General features: G+C 39.2%; 1 protein-coding gene across 1 annotated transcript in view; it reads right to left on the bottom strand.

Moving 5' to 3' along the window:
• Window positions 1–23,621, bottom strand: part of FAT3 (FAT atypical cadherin 3) — a gene marked incomplete at its 3' end in the record, with an annotated part of 64,039 nt that extends 40,418 nt beyond the window's left edge. The window contains exons 1-4 of the mRNA XM_010076102.1: window positions 23,417–23,621; window positions 13,715–13,854; window positions 3,795–4,070; window positions 2,196–2,406 (exon numbers count right to left, since the gene is read on the bottom strand). Of these exons, the coding sequence (XP_010074404.1) occupies window positions 2,196–2,406; window positions 3,795–4,070; window positions 13,715–13,854; window positions 23,417–23,498 (709 nt within the window). The remainder of the gene's footprint in view (window positions 1–2,195; window positions 2,407–3,794; window positions 4,071–13,714; window positions 13,855–23,416) is intronic.
• Between the last annotated feature and the right edge of the window lie 278 nt (window positions 23,622–23,899).

Raw genomic sequence — 23,899 nt, 5'->3', positions numbered from 1 at the left:
TCAGATCAGTAAAGTTTACTCTACTAGCTAAAACAAAAATTGTGATATCCACTGCAGAGCTGAGATTCTGCCAGAGCTACAAATTCTCATAAAGATCACAGTATCTGTCATATTTGCAGACACTGCAAATGCTTCTGCAGTTATTTTGTCAGTGCTTGCTAATACAAATAATTTTTAGCTACTGACTGCCTCATGTAAGGCCAGAGCTAGTTCTTCTCCTTTGGGAATTTCTTACGAAATTACCCAAAGGCTACTTTCTTTACTAATTCCTCTCTTCACATGTAAGGTGATATAAGTAATTCCCCTGAAAGAAAGGGCTGTGTCCAATCTGAATGCTGCAGTTAAAATTAGTATCTCAACATCAGATTTTATAGATGATCAAAACTACAGCAGCAGAAGACAGAATTTTGATGCATCTGGGATTGGAATATCTGTGGATAATGAAACTGGAGGAGTGCATGGCCTACAGTAAATGGAAGTTTGAAGTCTGACAGAGCAGGGAGAGCTCATGATGAAACAGAAACAGGCTGTAATGGAAGAGAGAGCCTCCAGAAAAGAGGAAAACATGCAGACTAAAAAGGACCATCCAATTGCTAAAGCACTCTTTCTAATCATCATATTTTTCTGTCTGCATCATGTATGATTCTATTACCAGTGTATGGGACCCATAATCCTAGTATGTCAGGATGCTCTTTATATTGTGGTGGCACCTATAGGTTGGAGTCCATAACAGTAATAAGTTGTCAAGAAAAAGCTGGGAACAGCCTTGGAAAACATTGTCCCAATAACCTGATCTGGTCTGCTCAGAGTTTGCTCTGTAAGGCACAATGTTGTCCTGTCTGGTCATGTGCAAAATTTTCCCTGATGTAACTTAAAGGCCACTGGAGAATACTGAGAAATAAATGGTAAGACCAAATGAAGTGCATAAAGGAAATATTTGTTTTGTAGTGCTAAGATCTTTGTAGGATCAGAGGGGTCTAAATTCAGCACTTATAGCTGCAAAAATATTTTACCTCTTGGTTTGCTTAACTCTACTTCCACAGAGTATACAGAGTAATGACAGAAAAAAGTTCCTTGGGTCTTCTCTTAACTTCAGGTTACATCAGCTTAATTTAAGGTGTGAGCTTGAGCTATATGAAGTTAAATCAATATGAGAAGGAGTAGATATTTCATTACTTATTTTTGTTATTTAGCCTGTTCCTAACTGATGTAAGCCATCCTAGTGACAAGTCTTTATAATAATATAGGGATAAATAATGGTCCTGTAGGATCAGAGCCTAATGTTGGGAAAGGCTTGTGATCTGATTAATATGGGGACAATCTGCAGAATATAAGACTTCTTTTTAGGTCAATGTAGGTTTCAAGTTTTGCTATTATTACAATGTGAAGCTTCATATTACTAAAAAAAAGTAGAAATGAAACATAAAAAAATCCAAGGGTTACAAATTTCTACTTCCTTCTCTCATTTTTCCAGGCACCCCTCTTGTATATATGTTAACAGTTTATCTTGGAGATTATATATAACCTAAACTTCAGCTCTATATGAGCCAAAGAAAGTTACATTCACTTGCACGTGTGGCAGAGATAATGCGAATTTCTCATGACCATGCTGTTGCACCAGCAGAGAAATGCTTTTGCTGCTACAGATTATGTGGTGAATGCAAATATCCAGAATTCAACAGCAAAAGCAATTTTAATCTGGTACCAGCGTGCCTCCCCTCAGTTTCAAGAGACCTTGTGCCATTAAAATGCTGTGGCTCTGCTGACAGAAGTTTTTAGCGTAGCCCTGGTGTTAGTCACCATTCTCCTCTGACCCAAATATTAGCAAAAATTCCAGGACGTACCAGCTGTGGTGGCATTTGTTTATGGAGGATCCACTGCGTACTAGACTGAAGCCAGCAACCTGAAAACAAGTCATTTGCTGTAGCTTTCAGTAACTATCTTCTGTGATGGTTTTGAACCAGTGATTTAGAGATAAAAGGCTCTATAGCTGCTTAGCGAATGTAAATGAGATTCTGTTCTGACAGGTTTTAGGTATAGTAGCTTCAAAATAAAAAAAAAAAAAAACAACCAACAAGAAGGTGTCTCACTTGCCCAGCCCTACAGGAGAAGAAGCTGACTTGTGTGTCACCATCACAGCACTACTCCGTGCATAGTGTGAATCACGATGCTACATTTTCATCATCTGTCCTAACCTGCTTCAATGCTGTAGATAAGTTCTGCATTTTCTCCTTTGTCTTTGTCCAAAGCTGTGACCTGCAAGACTGCTGATCCAACTGCTGCTGATTCAAACACTGAGGCTTCATACAATGGGCTGGTAAAGTACGGACTGTGGTCATTGGAGTCTTCCACATTTATGATGACTCTGGCCAGATTTCTTCTATAAGGGAATTCTTGATCTCGGACCTATAGAACAAGTGCATAATACACATCTTAATATCCTTCTATCAAAACTTCAGAAATACTAGTCATCTGAATGCTAATAATACTTTCAGTTCTGTTTAAAACAAAGTAATTAAAAAATCCATTTGTCCCAAAGAACTTACAGTCTAAAACATATTCACATGCGAGAGACATAGTGGAACAGAAAGAGCTTAGATACTTTTTTTTTTCTCTTGTGAAAAAATTCATGGCAATTAACCATGAAGACATGGATTTTTGAAGTGGCAACCACATGACATCTTAAATTCATTTTTAGGATATCTTTAGGATATCTTTTTGAAGATGATGATACCAATAGTAAACAAGAGAGTAGAAATAACTTTAAGAAGTGCTGAGCACTCCAAACACAGGTATCATTTATCACACCTCTCTTAACCCCGTACTAAAGATCTCAGCACTGCTACACTGATAATCCTGCCAACACAATCCCCAAAAGTTCTCCATAAACAGAACAAACCCCCTGTTGTGTGGATTAAACATAACCACTGGGAAATGACCTCTATCAGCCATGTCTCTGTGCTTCAGTTGACACTGATTTCTTCACCCACTCACCAAAGGACTTGCAGCACATCACACTGTGAGCTGAGACACTGCTCAACTCCTGCTTGCTGGACCTCAACAGCAGCTCTCTGATTTCTGGCTCCCCACCCAGAGATGGCCCATATCTAAGACGTCATGAGCTGTTCCTTCAAAGATCTCTTTGCAGGAGTCTTAAGTGATTAAAGAAAGTAGCAGACTACAATGTTTAAACTAATGCATATCCTTTTTAAATTAACCTCCAGTCCATAATATACAACTTGCACTTCAAAACAGACAGACATGCTCTGTAATTTAGGCACATTGATCAAAAAACAGTAATTATTTTTTTTTGTGCACCCAAACATTTGTCAATGTAGCTGAAAACTATTTTGTGCATCAACAGCTTTTCTACTGAAATAAGTCTGTACAAGTCTACTATAAAAAAGGCTTGTTTCAGAAACGTTGTAGCATTCTTTATGGCAAGAAAGCAGTTATCTCCCTGTGAATAACTTCTCAAATAACCTTCAGCCTCTCTTCAGAAACTCCGAAAATTATCTGGAGTGAGGGGACCAGATGCCAAGAGATTAAATAATTTCCTCTTTGCTCTCCCTTGAGATAGCAAATCATATCACATTATATACCATGAATTCACAATAAGTTTCCCAAAAAGACCAAATAAAAAAATGTAAAATAAATACACAGCAGGGCAGGCAAGATGAAATTAATGACTACTTACTGCACTGAAAGTCCTTTGCCCATGCAAAGGGTAAGGCACATATGCACCTGAAGCAGCAGTGATTGTGTTCTGAGCCAAGTGAATATTGCATTCTTACCATGACATTTAGGATGTGCTTATCTTGAGCTTCATGGTCTAATCTCTCAGCAGTATAGAGTACCCCAGTGCTGGGATCAATTCTGAATTTTCTCATGCTGACTGTATCGATGCTGCTGTGAATAGTGTAGCTCAATTTATGCTTTTCATCTCTGTCTATAGCTTCAATTTGCAGAATTTCAGTATCAGGGAGGATGTCCTCTGAAATGGTGACATCGTAACTTGGCTGAGAGAATTCTGGGCCATTATCGTTGTTATCCAACACTTTGATAAGAACCTACAGTTAATAAAAGAAAAACAACTGGAGTTATGGAGGTCCAGTCAGATTACTGAATAGGCACCTAGAGAAATGTAATTTACCTTAGATGGCTGATGATGTTACGTTGCGACTGAGAAACATCATTTAATAGTAAATGCTTACTGTTCAGATCAAAAGAAATTGTAAGGATATGACTTCGGAGGCAAAATGTTCCTAATTATAAGACCTACTCAGAGCCTGACAAAGAAGTCCATATTTTCAGCATCTATAGATTGGAAAGTATTCCTACAATGGTCATTGGAAGGGTTCTGTTGTCGCTTGTAACTGTTCTGTTTACAAGAGACTTCCAGAGCTGTTATGGGATTTCCTTTCCCCTTCACTGTTAATAAGGCTATAAAATAATCCTTTTCCTGTTACTTAAATCTGCTTTACACAATCACAATTCAGCTAAGTCCCGTGTTGTCTTCTGCCCAATATATTGCATTGGGACATAAATACCAGCAACGTCAAACCATGACAGAAGTGGAGACTTCAAGCTACCATTACACCTTAGGCTGTGTTAGAACAGTGACACTTGATGAGGTGACAACAGGAGACATGACCACACGACCACACAAGCCCACCCCACACAGATCAATACACACCACCAAGGGCAGGTATCTCAGGGCACTGGTGACAGGAAGGATTATTTTTTATGGTTTCATCCTTGCACTTTCTTTGCCAGTCATGGTTGCCTTTATTCCCAACTAATTCACTTTCCCCTTGAACACCTATGTGCCTCCCTTCTGTTACAGTTTATGAACAGTAGGACTTCTACTGAAACTGTGAATGAATGCTGTGCCATTTGCTTCAAGTTTATCTTTCAAACCTTAGTAATGATCCCTAGAGAAGCTTGGAGAGGGAGCAGGCCACCAGGATGCTGTTGTTGCCACCTATTACACACTTTGCAATAAATCACAAGCTGACCCTGGTAACTAATAAGAATCACTATTTCCCAAGATTTGCCTTTCAAATATTATGTGTGTGTGGTTCTGATGGGGTTTTGTGTTTTCCACCATTGGAGGAGTCACTCCCTGGAGAAAATTTGCTTTCCAGACTTTGTATACTATAGATTACTTCGGGCAGTGTGGCAGCAAAACCCGTGACAAACTACATAACACTGAAAGATGAAATGCAAAGGGTTGCCTCTTTTTCAGTACTGGAAACAACAAGTATCGTTTACAGAATATGCTTGTGAAAGAACACACCTAATTTTACAGTGAGTGAAATGGAACAGTCTTCTTATTCAAAGGCTTTGAAATAAGAAATAGTCCAATGAAAGACATGGGAAAAGCCACGCACCTAAGCATAGGGAAGAGCCTCTTCCCTAAGACTAGGAGTCTTGACCCATCCCTCACGACATTTTCTTTGCTGTTCTGAAAAGTACTTTGCTCTTTTTTAAGCAAATATTTTATTACTTTGCTTGATCAAGCCCTGTTCACCCAGACTTTCTTAAGAGAAGAAAAATATGGTTATACTTTTACTGCAATATTGCACAAACAGATGTTGGCCTCAGAGAGAAATGAAACTTTAGATTTCCATGATATGTGGAAGAGTTTGCAGAACACATTACCAGAAGGAACCTGAGCAATTGTGAGCAGCAGTCATAATGAACTAGCCTGGGAACTGTTTAAAGGACAGCTGAAATAAAATGCTCTGTAAGTTAAATGGCATAGGACTTCAATTGCACATTCCATATGATTTAATTTTCACCAGATTATGGTACGCCAGAGTGAAGCAGGGCAAAGCTGAAACAAAGTCCTATCTTGGACAGATAGCAATAAAACTGGGGGGAAATATACATTGCTGGGCCTATAATAATGATGAAGAGTTACTTAGCTTTTTTGTTGTTGTTGTTGCTGTTGCTATACAATATATCAAGGCATGTTTCTGACCTGACTAAGGGAAAAAAAAGCCAAATCCATATCTGAAAAATACGTGAAGAAATGAGTTGTAATATATGAAAGAAAGCCCAAGGATAAAATGAAAGACATCAGCTCTAATGCGACACAAAGCCAGTGCTGAACCACTTTTGTTAGTGGGAGGAAGAGACACTGAAGCTATATGAGTTGGGAATAATTTGATTACCAGTGTTTAATACTTAAAGGCATCTTCTCAAGCAGTTTTAATACTGTCAGTCCTTGCCAGGTACCACTGTAACATGGATGGATCATTTTACTGTGGTATTGTTAAAGCAGACAACAACACAATTTATTTTACTTTTAATTAGTGGCCCAAAAACTTTGTTATGTATCATTTTAGATAGCTTAACAGAGAAGTAAAAACTTGTCAAATGGATTCAACTGCCAATACCAAGAGTGTTTGATTCTGCTGATGGTAGCACAGCATGGTCCACCTTGAACAAGTAAGCTGCCATGTGAGGGACAGGCTCGTATCCGTGAACTTGTTTTTAACATTGCTGTGTGCAAGCTCAAGCTTGTGTACCAAAAAAAATACATATGAACACCAACGTGTCTTAAAGGTACCGCTACAGCAGTGATATGCTGTTCTGTTTGCATGGTGTGTGATCATCCCCATGATGGGGTTGACTTTCCATTACATCTAATGCATTTTGGGATCACTGGAAAATTGGGAAAGCAGAGGAGGGCATAAAGCTTTAACCACCACAAAGCTTCCACTGTGACTGTGCAAGCCACCGCTCCGTGATTTATGCCTTCACCAGACTGCATAAACTAAACGGGATGGGACTGGATCAGCATCAGAGACCAAGGGTAAGCCATGAGACTACGGAAATTATAGTGTGGATTCACAAAGCAGCATTTCTTCACACTGAGAAAAGTATAAGCTAATTCCCTGAAACATAGATATGGACTATGACAGTGCTCAGGCAGTGGGAGGCAGGGAGGGGGAAAAAACATAAAAAAATTGAGGTCCTCATTCACTGTGGTTGGTCATCAAAATTAAAGGGAACTATGCACGTGAAATTGCTTTGATAGTTCCCAGAAAATAACTTCTTCCTTTTAACTTTTTTTTCTATCACTTCTTATCTACTGTAAAACTGATCAAGTGCCTGTTTAAGTGGCAGGCATCTTCCTCCCCAGAGATGACAGTATTTTAATCATTTGTCAAGTGATCCACATTGAAATACACATTATTTATTACATACTCTGCATTTCAACAGCCACTTCCATCTGGAGATGGAAGGCGGTGGGTTAGAGATGCTAATGAATAAAGAGGTCATTATTGAGTCACAATTTCTTCTATTAAAGCAGTTAAGAGTACTTCTAATTTTTGTCAGCTGTCCCTCAAAATCCCCAAGAGTGAACTGTAATTTTAACATTACAGTCTCTCCTTTACCACAGGGGGGGTGGATTTTCTTTGCAACAAAGGAAAGTTAGATTATATATAGGAATAGTGATTATACATAGCTCTGTTAAAACCACAAGCTACAGAAAAGGAGAAAATGTAAATCTTTTACGTTTTTTAAAAATTTAACTGTCTTGGGAGCTACTTGAAACAAAACCAGGTAAAATAAACTGTAAATTAAGTGCCATTTTAAATAGATACTAGTCCTTGAATCCTTACAACATTTTTGAGGACCAAACAACAATTATTCTCCCCATCCTTTGCCCAGGAAAACACTACCTTGCAGCAAGGTTGAAAGACTTACCAAAGCCACATGAGAAGTGCAGTGGCAAAGCTGGGGAAGATATTTTAGGTTTATTTTTGAGCCACCTCCCTTCTACTAGATCACCCTAAAATGCCACCTTCCCATGCAGAAGATTTCCTGCTCCAGCAGGATGACTTCTAGGAAGGCGTTACTTGAGAGGGCAATCTTTTCCTTTAATAATGGACAATATTACACTGACATGAACACCAGGATCACAGAAAACCTGATCCTACAAACATATGTGAAGCTGAGTAAGCCGAATGCCACCAGATTGTTAATATGAGGAAAGTTACTCAAATTCATTTAACGACTGCCAAATTTAGGCATAAAATCTTGGTCTGACTGGCAAATTTCCCATTGACTTCAAAAGGGACAGCACTCTGCTCCCTGAAGCCTTAAGCTTCTGCCTGCCTGTAGCACATCTTTCACCCAAAGTCAAGAGTTATCCTACTGAAGTGACTCAAAGACTCACAGCGTACGTGTCATTTAACACTTTCTTCACATTTATTTCCAAACAGGAGATATGTCAAGAATGAACTGTGTTGCATAAATATCCTTTATTACTGTGTAGGGGCCTGCGGTGTTAAGCTGTGACAATATCCATTGTGTAAAATCAAACAGGCTTTAAAAGTTTCCCAATACATCTCTGAAAGGTGATGAATGGAAATATTTACTATTTGTTTGCTGCCAAGTAGGGATTCCTCTTTGTTGAGGACTGTGCAAGGTTACTGACTAAACCACTTTTCATAGACAAACATTAGCTGCAAGTCTTTTTTCCATGCTCATAAAGCAAACATGCAGCAAAGCAGTCTCTGCCTGGTTATCCTTGAAAGCTCGTATCTTTTCCAGCCTGTCGCGGGCTCCAGAAAGGCAGGCTTGCCTCCTTCTGCTGCCATTGTGCAGAGCCTAATTTATAGTCCGAACAAGTGCCTTGCAATGAAAGATTTGCTTCTCCCTGTTCACTTCCTATTTCCCACAGTTAAAGCAAGATTCAAATAAAGGATTCACAGGCCTCGAAGCCTACAAATTAGGCAAAGTAACACTGAGTGCATTAGCAAAGACTTGGTATTCAAAATGGTAAGTGAAAGGCCTAGAGAAATACAATTAAACCAAAGCAGGACAAAACCTAATGCAGGAAGTCTCTCCAAAGCTGTTTTTAATGTTGCCCATCACAAATACCTTCGGTTTAGGCACTAACATATTTGAGTGAAAACTGGATAAATGCCAGGAGCTGCTTTAGAGACATTTGAAGCTGGAAGAATCTGCTTGGCTAATTGCTTGGTCTGGGCACAGTGTTGTAGTACAACCTATTAAGTGCCTGAATTGCTTAAACTCAGGTTACGCTTTTGTATGGGTTTTGAAAACCTATTTTGATTTAATATTACTTTAAACAGTGTTACCACACAGTTCTCTTTGCTGCTTCCTGACAAGGTTTTCTCTCCTTCAAACCCCAGCCCTAACATAAAAATGCAAACAGCTTCCCTACCAACCTCAGTGGCCTGTTATTTATACTTTACCGTGCCCCTTGTGTTATGTTAAAATGGGGAAAAAAAGTCTTTGTTTCCCCAGGCAATGCAGTGCTGAGATTGCTGGATGGGAGAGAAAAAAAAAAAAATCAAGGACTGGGTTGGCTCTAGTTTGGAGGAAATGTTTGACCGAGCAAAAGTGAAAAATTGAATTGACACCCCATGTCTTCTTGCCTGTCCTAGAAGAATCCACAGCCCAGAACCTATTCTGACAGACTCTAATGTCTTATCTCCATTTTGGCCATGACCCTCTAAGAAAAGCTCTCCACCATTCAGTTAAAAGAATCACCCTTCCTCAGGATGATCGATCACCTCCTGTTTGTTAAGACACAATCTCATAAAGAAAAGGTGTCGTCTGAAAGGTGACACCAAGTTTGGTGTCCTGAAACTTGCAGCTCAAAGTCAATCCTGAGAAGAAGAAGGAATAAAAGTCCATAACCTTCTTCAAGGAGAGACAGAAAGGGGCAATGAGCAGTAACTTCTCCTGTCTGCTCTTCCAGCCTGGTTGGCTCCAGCTGAAGGTGTGACAAGCGACCATGTATTGATCTAAAAAAAACTGTTTGGAGGGAACTGTATGTTCCCCTCTGAGTGTCCACTCTACTGGGAAATAGTGAGATGGTTTTGCAGTAAGTGAAACCAGGGCACTGTTTGCCTCCTAGCTTGGAAGCATGAGCCTTCATACTTTAAAGCATCTTTCTCATAGCAGTTAGGACAATGAGAAAGGAGAAAGCAAGAAAATAAGCAAGAAGTAAAACTGTCTTTTTCATGTAACACCGTGACTCCAGGACTCTGTTTCTAAAAACATAATCATCCGCTAGTACAAAATTCTCAATAAAAGTGAAAAATAATCATCACTTGGATGATTGTTCCCCACTGTACTGTACTTCTGTGGGCATTTTAGCAAAACTCAACAATATGCACTACAAAGAAAGAAATAAATGCTATTCCTGTGTCACACTGATTTCTTGCTGGGAGAGTCCTCTCTCTGCTCAGGTAAGGGCAAATGACCCTTTCCCAGCGTGAAGGCAGGCGGTGGCGTGGCGAGGAGCAGGGTCACTGCCTGGCACTGCTGTTCCGGCTCTCTCCAGCGTGCAGGATGCAGAAGCCCCATCCCCTCCCCAAGGCCAACAGCTCTCCCGGCAGCTGCAGGAATCGCGTTTCAAGGGGATTTAGAGCCAACGTACGCCTTCAGCCTTTAATAAATTACTGCATGGCCTTGAGCAATGATGAATTAAGCTAAGGGAAAAAACTAAAAGCTCTCCCTAACTAAGTGAGGAGACTTACCCTTCCTAGAACTTAATCAACATGACAGAAGCTTTATACCCACTCTCCAAATATATAAATCAAGTGAGTCAACATTTCTTCGTCTTTTGCCCCCTCCATTCCTGCCCATCTTGGCTGTGCTGCTGGGATGTCTGGGGCTCAGCTGGATGGGCAGCACAGTAAGTGGCAGTGGTTCAACAGGTCCTGGTGCTTTGGTTCTCACTTGGGACATTGTTTTCTTTTTTGAAATCCTGATCATGCCCCAACCGAACAGGCTTTCGGTTACAAAGGAAGTTCATGATTTTTCAATTTTTTAAAAAATATTCCTTATGTTCTTTTAGCCTCTTTTCACAACAGCGAACTATTAATATAACAGATGTAACTTTTAAATCAAAATTATTTCCTTCTGCTCATGCTACAGTAGTGAACCATGTGCACAGTAAGGCATGAAGGAAGTGAACAGTTTATCGGAGTTTAAGGCATGCAGGAAAACTGCTGAAGAAACTTCTGCAAGTCTGTGCCAGGGATCATGTTACTGAAGCAAAAATCTTTGGCATTTTAATGCTGCATTTTATCACCTCCAACTGTGTAACAGACAAAAGGCCAGGAAGAGATAAAGGGCAACAGGTGGGGTGGAATGAAAAGCAAGACTGTTCCATTTGGCATGGTGATGATCAGCTGTTTCACAATAAACCATTGCACTTTGAGAGGGGCTTTATATTATTTTATTGTTATGCAAGGGGATGAATTTACACATTTGCTTTCCACCCACTTCCTCTTCTACCATACCTTCCTGCAGCTATAGTTAAAAATGCAGGTGGTACTGTGTATATGATACAAAATACTTACAACCTCATGTTATCAAAACTCATAACTAGGCCAGTGAAAGCCATCAGCAGAAGCTTTTTTGACTCTTTCTATGACATATTTTACTTAACCCACCAGGTTTTGGGTTTTTTATTGCTCTACCAGGAAACAAAGATGAATAAGGCAGCCAAAGGCTCCAAAGTACAGTATGAAAGTTTTGTAAACAGGAGAGATAATTAGGCAGGCCACAATTCTGGCAGCTTTGAGATAATGATCATTTTGAAATCTCTGTTGTGAAGACCAAAAGAAACGCATTCTCAGATGTTGTCTGGGCCACAATTAAATACTTAAACAGTATCCACATGGAGAGAAGGAGGTGGAGGAAAGAAGGGTCTGTAGCCACCAATTATTATCTTATGTTATACTATTGTAATCTTAAATTACTATCTTACACTTTTAAATAGGTCACATCACTGTTACCAAGAATGGTTTGGCTTCTCTTAGAATGCAACAGCTTTACTGAAATATGTTTTTACCATATGTTTTAATTAAAAATGTAGGGTTTTCATTAAAATAGGTTTTGAGGATTGTCATAGGGGTCAATTTGCAAAATCAAATGCAGCAAAAACAATAAACATAATATCCATGAGAAGAGAAATTATTTGTATCCAGTGTGTTTGACATTCCCTCTGCTTTTTAGTATTTGTTAGGCTGAAATGTTTGTAAGAAAAAAGAGTCATGTTAGGGATTTGATACCACATTTCTGAAATGTGGACTGAGAGTGTCACCAAGATTAAAAAAAAAAAACCAAACCAAAACAAAAAACTACTCAAGGACTGAAGAAAATGCCTTGTGGAAATGGAACATAAAGAGGTTAGTCATTCTCCTTCACTTGTCTACCAGAGGGCTGGGAGGTGATTTGACTATTCTGAGTAAGTGCCTTCCTGGGAAGAAAATACTGGTTTTTAAAGAGCTCTTTAATCAAGCAGAGAAAGGCATAACAGGGAATACAGGGTAGATATAATCAAGTTAAAAATAAGGGATGTTTTTAGCAGAGGTGCAATTAATTACTGAAACTAACAGGAAAAATAGCAGATTTCCTACCACCAAACTTACTATCAACTGATGTTTACTTATCAAGAGTGGGCTATCAGGAGAAATTATCAGATAAGGATACTTAGACAGAGATTTTAGGGCTGGTTATAAACAGGAATTCAGATTGAGAAAGCACTCAAGGATTTAACAGCCTCTTAGGGAAGTTGGTGTTGTGACTCAGTGAATACAGATTTACATCTGAACCGTTTAAGCAAAAAAGCAGGGTAAAACAGAAGCATCTGCCTGTGCATGCATGTATGCAAATATACAAAATATTCAGGCCTTCCTTCTGCATTATAAAGAAGCAAATAACATCAGAAACCCAATTTTTTTTTTTTGTTTCCTCTATAAATCTCATTTAATCTGGGTTTTGAGGCTGCACAAAAGTGTCCTCTACCAGTATGTATTTTTCCCTATGTGACAAATGATACCCAGGCTATAGGCACAGTTTACACTTGGGCAGGAATTCAGATGTAGGATTTTAGGCCCTAGCTAATCCATACCCCACAACTCCACCTCGTACTGAAAGATTTTGCTCTTTTGAGTCTCCCTGGTGCCACCTGGACAGCAGAGTCCCTGTCCCTGTGCCATGACCCTGGCCACGTCCCGACTCCAGACTGGTTTCCACTGAACAGATACCCAGGCTGAGCACCAGGGTCTTTCTGACAAGGATGTGTCAGAGACAGCATTTTCCCAACCCTTCACATTTATCTGACCTGACTTTTTAATTGCTGAAAGGCATCGAGACTGATAAGCAAGTCTGGTTTTCAAGTGTTCACTGGGGCTGTTCCCCAGAAGACAATGTAATCGTGGGAAGTGACACTACAGAAGAGATCCTTTGAATTTTAAGTTTATCCTCTGAACCATTTCTTCTCTGAACAATTGATCCTGTGTCCCACATTTGGGTCTTGGGAGGATGAGAGGTATAAACTCCATTTAACACAATCAATAGCAATATTCCCCAACACCACAGAAGCACTATTGTATTTTGGACCATTACGGGCTGATACAATTGTCAAAATCTAAGCTTCGCCGCCTGTGACAGGGACTCCCTCAGCTGAAGGAAGGCAAATTACTTTCATGTGAGCATGATGAGGACAAAAGGAGAAACTACGCTTTGAAACCTTCAACAGCCAATTCTTTACAACCAGATGGAAGGGCTCTGAAAAATATCCCCTCCATTAGTTAACGGTGTCTCAAAGGATGAGGTCTTATTTGAATGGCAAAATTATTAATTTTTATAACATATATGTTCCATTAACAAATGAAAAACTTGCCAAGAAAGGAATGTGATATTCTACCTGAGTCGTGGCAATGTTTGTTCCATCGGTGACCTCCACAGACATATTATATATTGACCTCTGCTCTGCATCCAAGGGCTTTGCAATGACAATAGTGCCCACTCCCTTCTCCGCGTCGAAAGAGCTATCGTAATTCCCTCCTAATTGTTGCACAAAAACACAATTAGATTAGGCATCTCTTGAAAATTTCCATTGAAAATGCTCCTAGAAACGGGCATATCTGTTTACTGGACTCCATCTTAACAGCTTGCCTTAGCATACACAGTACTTCTACCAATACTTCTTTGTTCATAACTCATTTATATTTCAAAGCACTGTTTGTATATTGGAAAGCAGATATCATTAAAATGCACTGCAAGAAAAAAAATATCTAGCAGTATATTTAAGTGAACCATAACTGAGTCTATAAAAAAGAATGAAATGGCTATAAGTCTGTGAGACGTGTGCCCTTGTAGTTTGGATAATGAACAAGCACAATTATCTTTTTGTATAAAAATCATTTTAAGAGGGTTTTATTCTGTGAATTTTATTTTCAGGAAATTCTCACTGATGCTTGTGGGTGCAAAGACAGTCAACTGAGTCTTTAAAAATTACAATTATAATCAATTTAAAAAATGCAAATAGAGATTTGTTATGTTAATTTCAAGGACAATGATAATTACTGGCAGCAAAGGTCAAATTCTACTAGTCTTATAGGAATTATTTAAATAGATCTGACAGGATACACATCATAAATTTCTTTCCATTAAAAAACCCTCACAAAGCACTGTTCTGAAACTACTATCCCCTTATCCTGTCACACACTGAGTGATGCAGCAGTAGAAAAACCCTCTTGAGTCTCAGGTGAAAGAACAAAAGGAAAAAGAAGAAAAAAATCTATTAAAAAGTAAGAGAAAGCCATAAATAATTTGAGATTAAAGGGTTACAGGATTTCTCAGCCACAGCTATATTTTATAAATTAAAACCGCTAATTTTGCTCAGAAGTAAAGCATGCACTCCTTGCTGCTAAGCTGCTTCTTACTCACTCATCTATAAAAAGGAATTTATTATGAGTTGAGTCTGAAATTTTTGGAGGCTGGGAACAGGCAGAGGTAGAACACAACACTGCTGACAAATGAACTCTTAAGGTATATTTATCACACAGCGACACAATGCCACTAGCTACAGCCTCTGACAACCCAGCTCTACAAAGCAGAAACGGTTTTCAAACCTCAATGGTTACAAGACTTGTGTAAGAGCTGCTCAAACCTCTTGGGATTAGATCCAATCTAGAAAACATCCATTCCATTGACTTAGCTCTCGTGCAATATGTATAGAGAGACAGCTATTTGAATGTCTGGTGTATTATCACAAAATGGCTCTCATTTTAGGGCTGGGGACAGAGAAGTGAAGAAGACAGTCTTCCCTGCTCTACCATCAAGTCTTGCATCTGCATGGTTTGCAGACTAACAACCAGCATTATTCTCAGCAACAGTCGCACATTTAAGGAGATAAAAAAGGTTTTGGTGCTCCAAGAAGTTGAAAATTAGGAGGAATCACAGTGAAATCACAGCCTGTGATTTCCTTAATGTGAAGAAACCCTCAGTTCTCTCTACCTCTCGCACAGGCTATTGCAAAGGAAGTGTAAACTAGAAGAAGCTCTGCCCTGTCCATATCTGCCTTGAATACCATTCAGGGAGAGGGAGAAGGAGGAAAGAGGAATAAGAGCACAGGTGAGCTACGCAAAGGAAAGGAAGAATTGGTGAACATCTGCCCACTGAAATGATCCAAACGTTGTCGTTTCAGACGTGCCATCAGACTTCTCTGTGCTGAATATATATACAGGTACATATACACAGCTCTGAGCCTAACAGATGCAGTCGTGGTTCTCCAGGAAAACGCTGACACTGGATCTGCTGTGATTTATGGTGGATAAAAACATCGCTTATTCCCTAACCTCTTTCTGCAAGCCCAAATAATATATTTTTCTCCATTGATATATATATATTTAATGCTATTTGACACTAGAAAAAAAAGCATAATTGTTCTTGACATTTAAGCAATACCAAGGTATTTGGACATTGATCGTATCTTCAGTGTTTGGTTTCTGGGATTTTTTTTTTTTTTTTTTTTTTAAAGTTAATCTGGAAGAAAATGATGTCATCTCCCATTTAATGTTTTAAATTGATTTACTTGAGAAAAATCACACCATGAAAATGAACTCTGAAAAAAAAGCCTCCTTTGAAGAAGAGAGTTTGAGATTCTAGCAAGGAAATCTCTGCTGAAATGAAGCTAGCCTTGGGACAGCAGGCACTTCACAAAGAGAATGTTTCATACTGATAACCATGAAAACAAAATGAAAGCTTATACTTCAAGATGCTTAATAACCATCTTAATGAGCAATCAAAAATTACATGCTATCAACTGACATACACTTCCAAAGAAACACTGCCTATAAAACTTCCAAGAAGCAACATGGAAGGATTAGCAATAAATGTTTTAAATGTCCTTCCTCTGTTGGCTTAGAGCTGGGTTTGCAGGACACTATGCAGTGTATTGCAAACACACCATCTTCTTCAAGACATTTTCATTAAGTGCAGTATATTCTTCCCCTAAAATAAGAACTGAATCCGTCATATGATTTTTTTATATGGTATTCACATCTTCCAAAATGGTCTAGTGACAAACAAACAAATCTTGGTTGCTAGCTACCCCACTGTAGTCTACACCAGTAAGCAACCAGACAGTGCACTTGATTTTACATTGATTCATTTTTCTATTAAACAAGGCAGAAACTGCATCAAAGACTGAGACAGAGATGAATCAGAGAACATCCTGCTGTGAGATTTGTGATTATAATATCTTTTGGAGTGAAAATTTGATTTATTCCTTATTCAGTCTAGTACATTTTAACAGACCGTGGTCAGCTGTTGACAATGAAGATCCACTCAGATGGCTGAACTTCTGGGAATATTGCCTGAGATATTCGGTCTTGCCTCTCATCTGGAGTACTAGAGGCAGTCTGGAAATGCTTTGCACTGCTCCTCAGCCTTCATACACTCTCAAAACAGCTCCTCATATGAAGAACGCTTCTGAAATTGCACTTAAGCACTGAACAATAATTAATGAATTAGGTGTAAATGCTGAACTGTAAGAGTCTTATAAACGTGTTAAGTCTATGCAAGGCCTACTATGAAGCACCCAGAGAAGCACCCAACACAATTATATTTGAAAGACGGGTGTTGGAGGGGCATGGAGAGAGAGAACAGTTGTGTGAAAACAAACAGGGCTTTTCTCTTAAAAACTCCTGCAGTTGAACTATTCTGGGAAGCCCACGTGAAACCACTTCCTTCTGAAGGTGCTCACGTGGAGGTCGGAGGACTGAGCCCGTAGGAGGTGGCAGCTGAGGAGGTGTCAGCTTCACACATTTCTGGTGTACTTGAGGTGCTTTTTTGAAAGCTTGCTGCTGGGTAACTACCAACCCTTCTGAAGTGAGCTCATCAGCAGTGCTGTAAGCTCCCGCAGTATCGGTTTTACCAATGTTACTATCGGCCATTTAATATTTTCTCTGATCACAATCTTAGGATGAAAGGGGGCTAAGGATGATGAAATTTTGTTCAGCTGCTCAGTTTTATTCATGTGAATTTTTATTGCTTATTCAATTTTCCAACATACGGCACATGCTTTCCTTTTCATTGTCGACTAAAACCTGCTTTCAAACACAAGATATGTAGAAGCTGTCTTTGCTAATGTGCTTGCAATTGCATTAAGAAAGAAATATTTCAAATGAAGATAACACATTATGAGTTCCTGGAGCATTTTGGGAGAATCAACAATAAAAAAGGCAAGGTGATTGAAGTGGCAAATCGACTAGACAGGTTGTCCTGAGAAAGCATTTTAACACCGAATGACCTCAGAGCGATGTGGATTAGCTGTTGTTTGTAATACCATTGCAGGCTAAGAGGCAATGCTGATATGCTGATACATCTTCAATACAGATTAAAGACATCCCTTAAAATACTCTTATCAGAGTGGGATATAATGAAAAGTCCACACCTACTTTTAATGCCATCTTGGGATGAGAAGACTTATCATGTTTGGATGATATAAATTAATCCAGAAAGTGCTTTTTTGCTCTAATTGACTGATAAGATTCCCGAAGACACCTAGCACAGACAGTTATGTCTACAGTTTGGACACTTAAAGTTGAGATTATTTCCACCCTTAATTTCTTGAGACTGATCTTTATGCTCTTGCATAAGCCCTGGAAGCATTATATTTCCACAACTAGGGGCTTTTTTATGCTATCAGAAAGTGTGTTGCAGTTTATATAGGATTTCCCAATATAACTCTAGCCAATTCCAGCTGTTATCAAACTTGGGATAGCTGCAGAAACAGCCCCTGGTACAAAAGAACTAATTTGTTGACCCTCACTACAGCTTCGTGAGACCTTTCTAGCACAGCCCTAATTTTCAGTTTAACAGATGCTACAGTATGGTCAAGAAGCAGATCTCAGGAAATTGAACCAAGACACCTCTGAGCGAACAGACCATGGGTTATGTTTTTGGTACAGAGTAGCCTTGGTTACATTTTCTGGCTGAATCTGGAGTGTTACCTTGGTTCTCAGCTTGCTTCTTGGCTTCATAGTCACTCTGAACATATTTTTCTTCTGACAAAAGTCCCATATGCTTTGGAATGAATAATTTTCCTTTTAATAAAAAAGATTGTTTAAAAAAAAAAAAAAAAAGCAGCTCACTGAACCTCACATGACTGACGGGAGAGGATCTTCTTATGTAAAGCTTACTGCTCATTTGGTGCAATGGACAGGCCAAGGAAAACTTCCCGAACTGCTAAAAGGGATTTCTAGAGGTCAGATGTAGAATTTGCCTAAGGCAAGACACACTGCAGATCTGGCATTTCCACAGAATGTGGGTTCTTCAATTCTGTCCCTTTTGAACTCCAGTGTGGTAGGTTCATTCCCCCCCCCACCCCCCAACCCCCCAACATATTCTGCTTGTATTTTTATTATTGCATTTGCTGCAAGCAATGAGGTTTTTTTGCAGTCCTTTTCCTAGATGGGGTTCCTTTTTGGGAAGATGCTGAGCTTCCCTATGTTCCTATCAGCTGCTGATACACAGTTTAAGATGGGATTATGCTGCTGTGAGAAAAGATTTTCTTCTCTGAGAAGAAAACACATCAGCAAATCTGGAGGACTTGTAGGCAAATGAGTCCCGCGTGAGGGCCTTTTCCCTTTTTTCCAGTGGAACGATCCAGAAGAGTGGGATTGAATACACATCTCAGAAATATCTGATGGCTGTGGAGAATCAGACTTGTTCAGTCTTAGACGCAAACATGGATCCCATTGAACCCTGGAGGACATCCCCAAATCAAATACAGCTAAAACCTGGCAGGAGTCTTCCTTCACTGCCAGATAGCAAAGAGCATACATGCTCCGTGTTCAAACTTAATAAAGCCAGGATATACTGAGATACTCACACAAGTCTCATTTGGCCTACCATGCCACGACAGAGTGGAGAAGAGATATACAGCAGATGGTCTAATTTAGAGAATAGTCCTCTAAATCACATTTTCTCAGGGCAGAGAAGATTCTTACTTGTCTTGCCCCAAAGTAAACTAACACCACCAATGACAGTAATGATAAAACAGGCCAATTGCTATAATTCTCACATTGCTCTGAGCAGAGAATCAGAGGAAAATGCAGAAAATGAATTCACCCTAAAACTCAAAGGTGAGTCTAAAGTTTCTATAGGATTTTCAGGAAAAGAAGCAAAGTCAAAGTTTCCAATTTTTCTGTTTTCAGAAAAGGTGAAATAAACTTACTGACTGCCTCAGTAAATACAAATTCAACTACAGATTTTTGTTAATCGTAACATAATAAATATTATTAATACAACATGCAAATATTTATTCTTTTATGTACTGTATCATGCTAAGAAGAAGAAAATAATGCAGACTCTGAATTTTCAGATGAAACTATTGTAAGGAGAGTCAAAGCCTTGGGTTTGCTGCTAAGAAGCTGAACGTAAGGGCATAAAAAGCAGAAAAGAAATCAGAAAGGCACTTTAGATAGTTTCTCAGAGAAGATAATTCAAAGGAAGCTAGGGAGCTACATGCTTTTGACATGAATTAAAATTTGCAGCACTGTGAATTAAATGGACAATTAATTAAAATTAATAGATATTAAAATTATTGCCATTTAAACACCCTTGATAAAAAGTTCCGATGTGCTTTTAAAGTTTGACTGCTCTTATAAAGGCATAGGCTGGGGGAAGAAGGAAAGATAGAGGGAAGTCTGTTTAGAGAATCAGAGAGATGTTGTGCAACATGCTACTTAAGCAAAGACTAGCACCATGCAGCTTAGCTCCGGTGTCAAAGTAGTCATCACACCATTCCCACCACTAACAAGGGAAGAGACAGAGAGGGTTCAATTTACCTGGGAGAAATAAAGATCTCTGACTTACTTGGGAGTTATTATTTTCTCATAAATGACTGAATAAATTTAACACAACCGAAACAACCTATGATCATGTCTTTCACATTGTGGGATCTGCATGAACTGAGAATGGCGTTGAATGCAGTCTGAAAACAGAAACCAGGTATGACATCTCAACCGTTCCCAATTAAACAAACAGGTAAGCATCCTGTTCCTCTCTAGTCCATGGAGGAGAGATGATCTCCCTGCCTGCAAGGCACTTTTCTCTCTTGGAGCTGATTAACTCAAGAACCTTGAACAGCTATTTAAAGCATATGTAATGTAGGTGCAAATTAGATGCTGAAGTTAGGCAGACAGAATACTGCAAAACCAAACTCCATCCACCCTCCCTCCTTTTTTTTTCTTTCTTTTTTTTTTTTTTTTTCTGTGAGAAAGTTCATGTTATGCATTAAAAAAGAGGTCCTCTGGAATTCCAATGCCCATTCAGTTTGAAAAGGTCATAAACATAAAGGTCAAGCCACAAACTCTATATTAAACTATACATCTACATAAGCCTTCAGGGCTTTTGTTGACATTACTGTGAACTCTGAACAGAGGTCCAAAATCACAAATTACCAGATGGAGCAGGATCAGGTCTAGGTTTTACAGCAGCACTGAAACCATCTCTTGCATCAGCAGTCCCATACAGCTTTCCATGAACGACAGCTAACTCCTAGTAATAACCCATGTCTTTCATTGCGGGTTTCAGCACTAGACCTCAACGTTCCCTCAAAAGGAAAGTATCAACATCTTTTTTTTCCACATGATGATACTGAGGAACAAGGAGAAAAAGTGTTTTGGATACGGACACTGACTAATGGCAGCAAAGATAATCTAAATATGGAGTGCTCTGTCTGTAAACCTCTCGGGGTGGGTTTTGTCTTTGCACCTTGTATGCAAAGCATCTGGAACAACAGGGTCTTCTGCATGCCTTCTGCTGGCTATTCCTATTGTGGAAATGGGTGCTGTTGCTAGTGCTATTATTTATAGCAGCAGTGACATTTAATTTCAACAGTCATATGGTAACAGTACTGAACTGGATGGTCAGGGTCACCTATTTTTCATTAAGTCTAAGGAAGCTCTGTCCCCATGACCCTTTGCAGTGATGCAGGATCTTGCAGCATCAGGAGCTACAGCCTATAGGAAAACCATCAGGGTTGTTTAAATAGCAAAGACCTTCTTCTAAACCATTTGAACTACTTTAGCCATAAAGGTCACGTTAAATGACAAATTAAGGCTTAAATTCCATAATGTTCTCCCCATCATCTCTGTTTGGTAAACAAAAAATGAAATATTATTGTAAGGTGTTGCTAGATTGCAAGAACACAGCAGAAGAGCGGGGGCTTCTCTCAGTGCTTAACTCAGGCAGCATTTTAATGAGAGGCGGTGAATTTGCCAAAGAAAGGACCAAAAGGCTGCAAAAGGCAGAGGAGTTCAGCAAAAGGTTTAAATGGGAAAAAGGGTCAATAACATCAATAAAGATGGATTCCACCTGGGAGGAAAGTTAGGGTCAGTAAGGGAGAGAAAGGGAATGTAAACATTAGCTAATCAATTGCGTGTAGCATACTGAAACAACCAAGGGAAAGGGAAAAAAATCATAGGAAACACATGCTGTCCTTCCCCAGGGGCTAGCAGGAACCCTAGAACATGATAATACCTCTGGGTTTAATTTTAATGTGGCTGGCACATTGGAAACTGTGCTACAAATTCAAAGAGGAAATGTTGCTGCTTCTGTCTTTCATCTGCATGCATTGGCAACAAAAGGTGGATGAAAATGACTCGACAGACCCTTTCTTTTGTGGTGCTTGTCCTTCCTGTTGGCTAAACCCATCCACAAATAGCTATGCTGAAATGAGAGCCAGGCTCAATCTCTCTAAAGAAATACTGCTGATGCACCCTTTCCACTAAGTCTGTGGCAAAGGCTTTTTGTTTCCTTGATATAGTATTTGCTTTATAAACCTTCATTTAAATAATACCACTTTCTGCAGACAAGGTGCATTACATCCAAATGTATACAAACATTACATGCAAGTATCTGCAAATATTAAGCAGCACAATAACTTTGCAGGGTCATCGTGCTGCTGGGGAAAGTCTCATTTTGGATATGTTAAATAAGTTATTTTAAATTACATAACTGAATCATCAGCAGAAGCGGGAAATAAGTGCTTGGGAACATTGATTCCTGTTTCTCCACCGCAAACAAGTGAGATCCTCCACTCCTTGCTTTTGGCAGCTACATCCTTAGTGGCATTTCCCTGCAATTTTAAGACCATGACTTCTACGGCTTCTCCTCCTCTTTGCTAAGTATATTTCTCTCTCCCTATTTTTACAAGCAATTTTATGTGAGGCAATTTTGTGGTTGAAATCTCACACCAAAACACATTTCTCTATTTCAGCTTGCATTCAAGACAAACTTTTGGTGGCTCCATTTGTAACCCATATGTTGATGCATCCCATTCTGTTTCACAGTTAAATGGATGGCACCGGACTGTGAAAAGTTTGAATTAATTATTTGTGATAAACTGTGGAAAATCCGTGAATAAAATGATAATAATTGGACAGAAATACGGTAAAAGCTGTCATAGAAAGAAACGCAGCACATCCATGTGTCGCATCGCATCCTGTCACAGGCACTTATGAAAGATGTAATACAAATTGTCTCAAAGAACTTGCAAAAATAAAAGGCAGCCTGGATAGTTGTATTTTAGCAAATGTGTTTGCACTAAGGGTACCTTCTGTTGAACAGTTCTGCCCACAAGCTGTCTGTAGAATATAGAACATCTCTCGAGCATGCTTGCCACCTTGAAGCAGGGCAGTCGGAAGCAGAAAAAAAAGAACAGAATGCAGAAAAAAAGGTGAAGAAAGAGAGAAATGAGGGACAGCAAGTCTAAGTACCATAAATACATTTAGAAATGAGATTAGCAAAGTATGACAATAGAATTTAAATGCCAGACAACATTAAGATTGCAGTAAATAACATAGTATGAAAAAAAACAATTCAGCCATACAGCGCTTTTTTTTTTTCAGCTTAGCTAAGGAGTCATAACAAAAGCAGGAGTATTATTATTATTGTTATTGCTATATTAAAATAGCATTTTTCATTTCAGCATTATGAAAGTGGGTTTAATTTTGGGGGCACATTTCACGGTTAGTTTTCTTGCTCACAAAACCACACATCCATATGGTTTGCTTCTGAAGCATCCTCCTCACACCACTGGCTCCGAACTTACCAACAATATCAAACCAGAGAGGAATGTTAGATGGCTGCACAGAAACCACCCCGACAATTTCTGTCACTTTATCGCTTTCCATGACGGTGAAGTTGTAAAAGGGTTCATCGAAAGTCAGGGGCACAGGCGAGGGCGCCGGCTTTTTTATCCACTCGATATGGAGGCGAGCAGTTGAAGATTTTTGGGGCCGGCCATTGTCCACTGCTTTTATCTGGCAGGTACAAAGAACACAGGACTCAGATTGAGCACCACAGCTTGGCAGTTCAGACCTAATTCTATGGCATGATGATGCCTGCTTGGAAAATGGCCTTTGTAATCCTCTGTGTAAAATCCCATGAAAAAAGAGGGATACAAGCACTTCTTTCTCAATTGTAATTTTTTTCCATTACACTTTGACTTTTCACTGAAAAGATTTTAAACTGAAATATTTTGTTTTAGAAATGCTGGTGTGAGGCCTCCTGGGGATGCAATTCAAGCGTTTCC

This window comes from Pterocles gutturalis, unplaced genomic scaffold, assembly GCF_000699245.1.
Source record: "Pterocles gutturalis isolate BGI_N339 unplaced genomic scaffold, ASM69924v1 scaffold12813, whole genome shotgun sequence".
Lineage (NCBI taxonomy): Eukaryota > Metazoa > Chordata > Aves > Pterocliformes > Pteroclidae > Pterocles > Pterocles gutturalis.
This window is presented reverse-complemented; position numbering and strand designations above follow the sequence as displayed.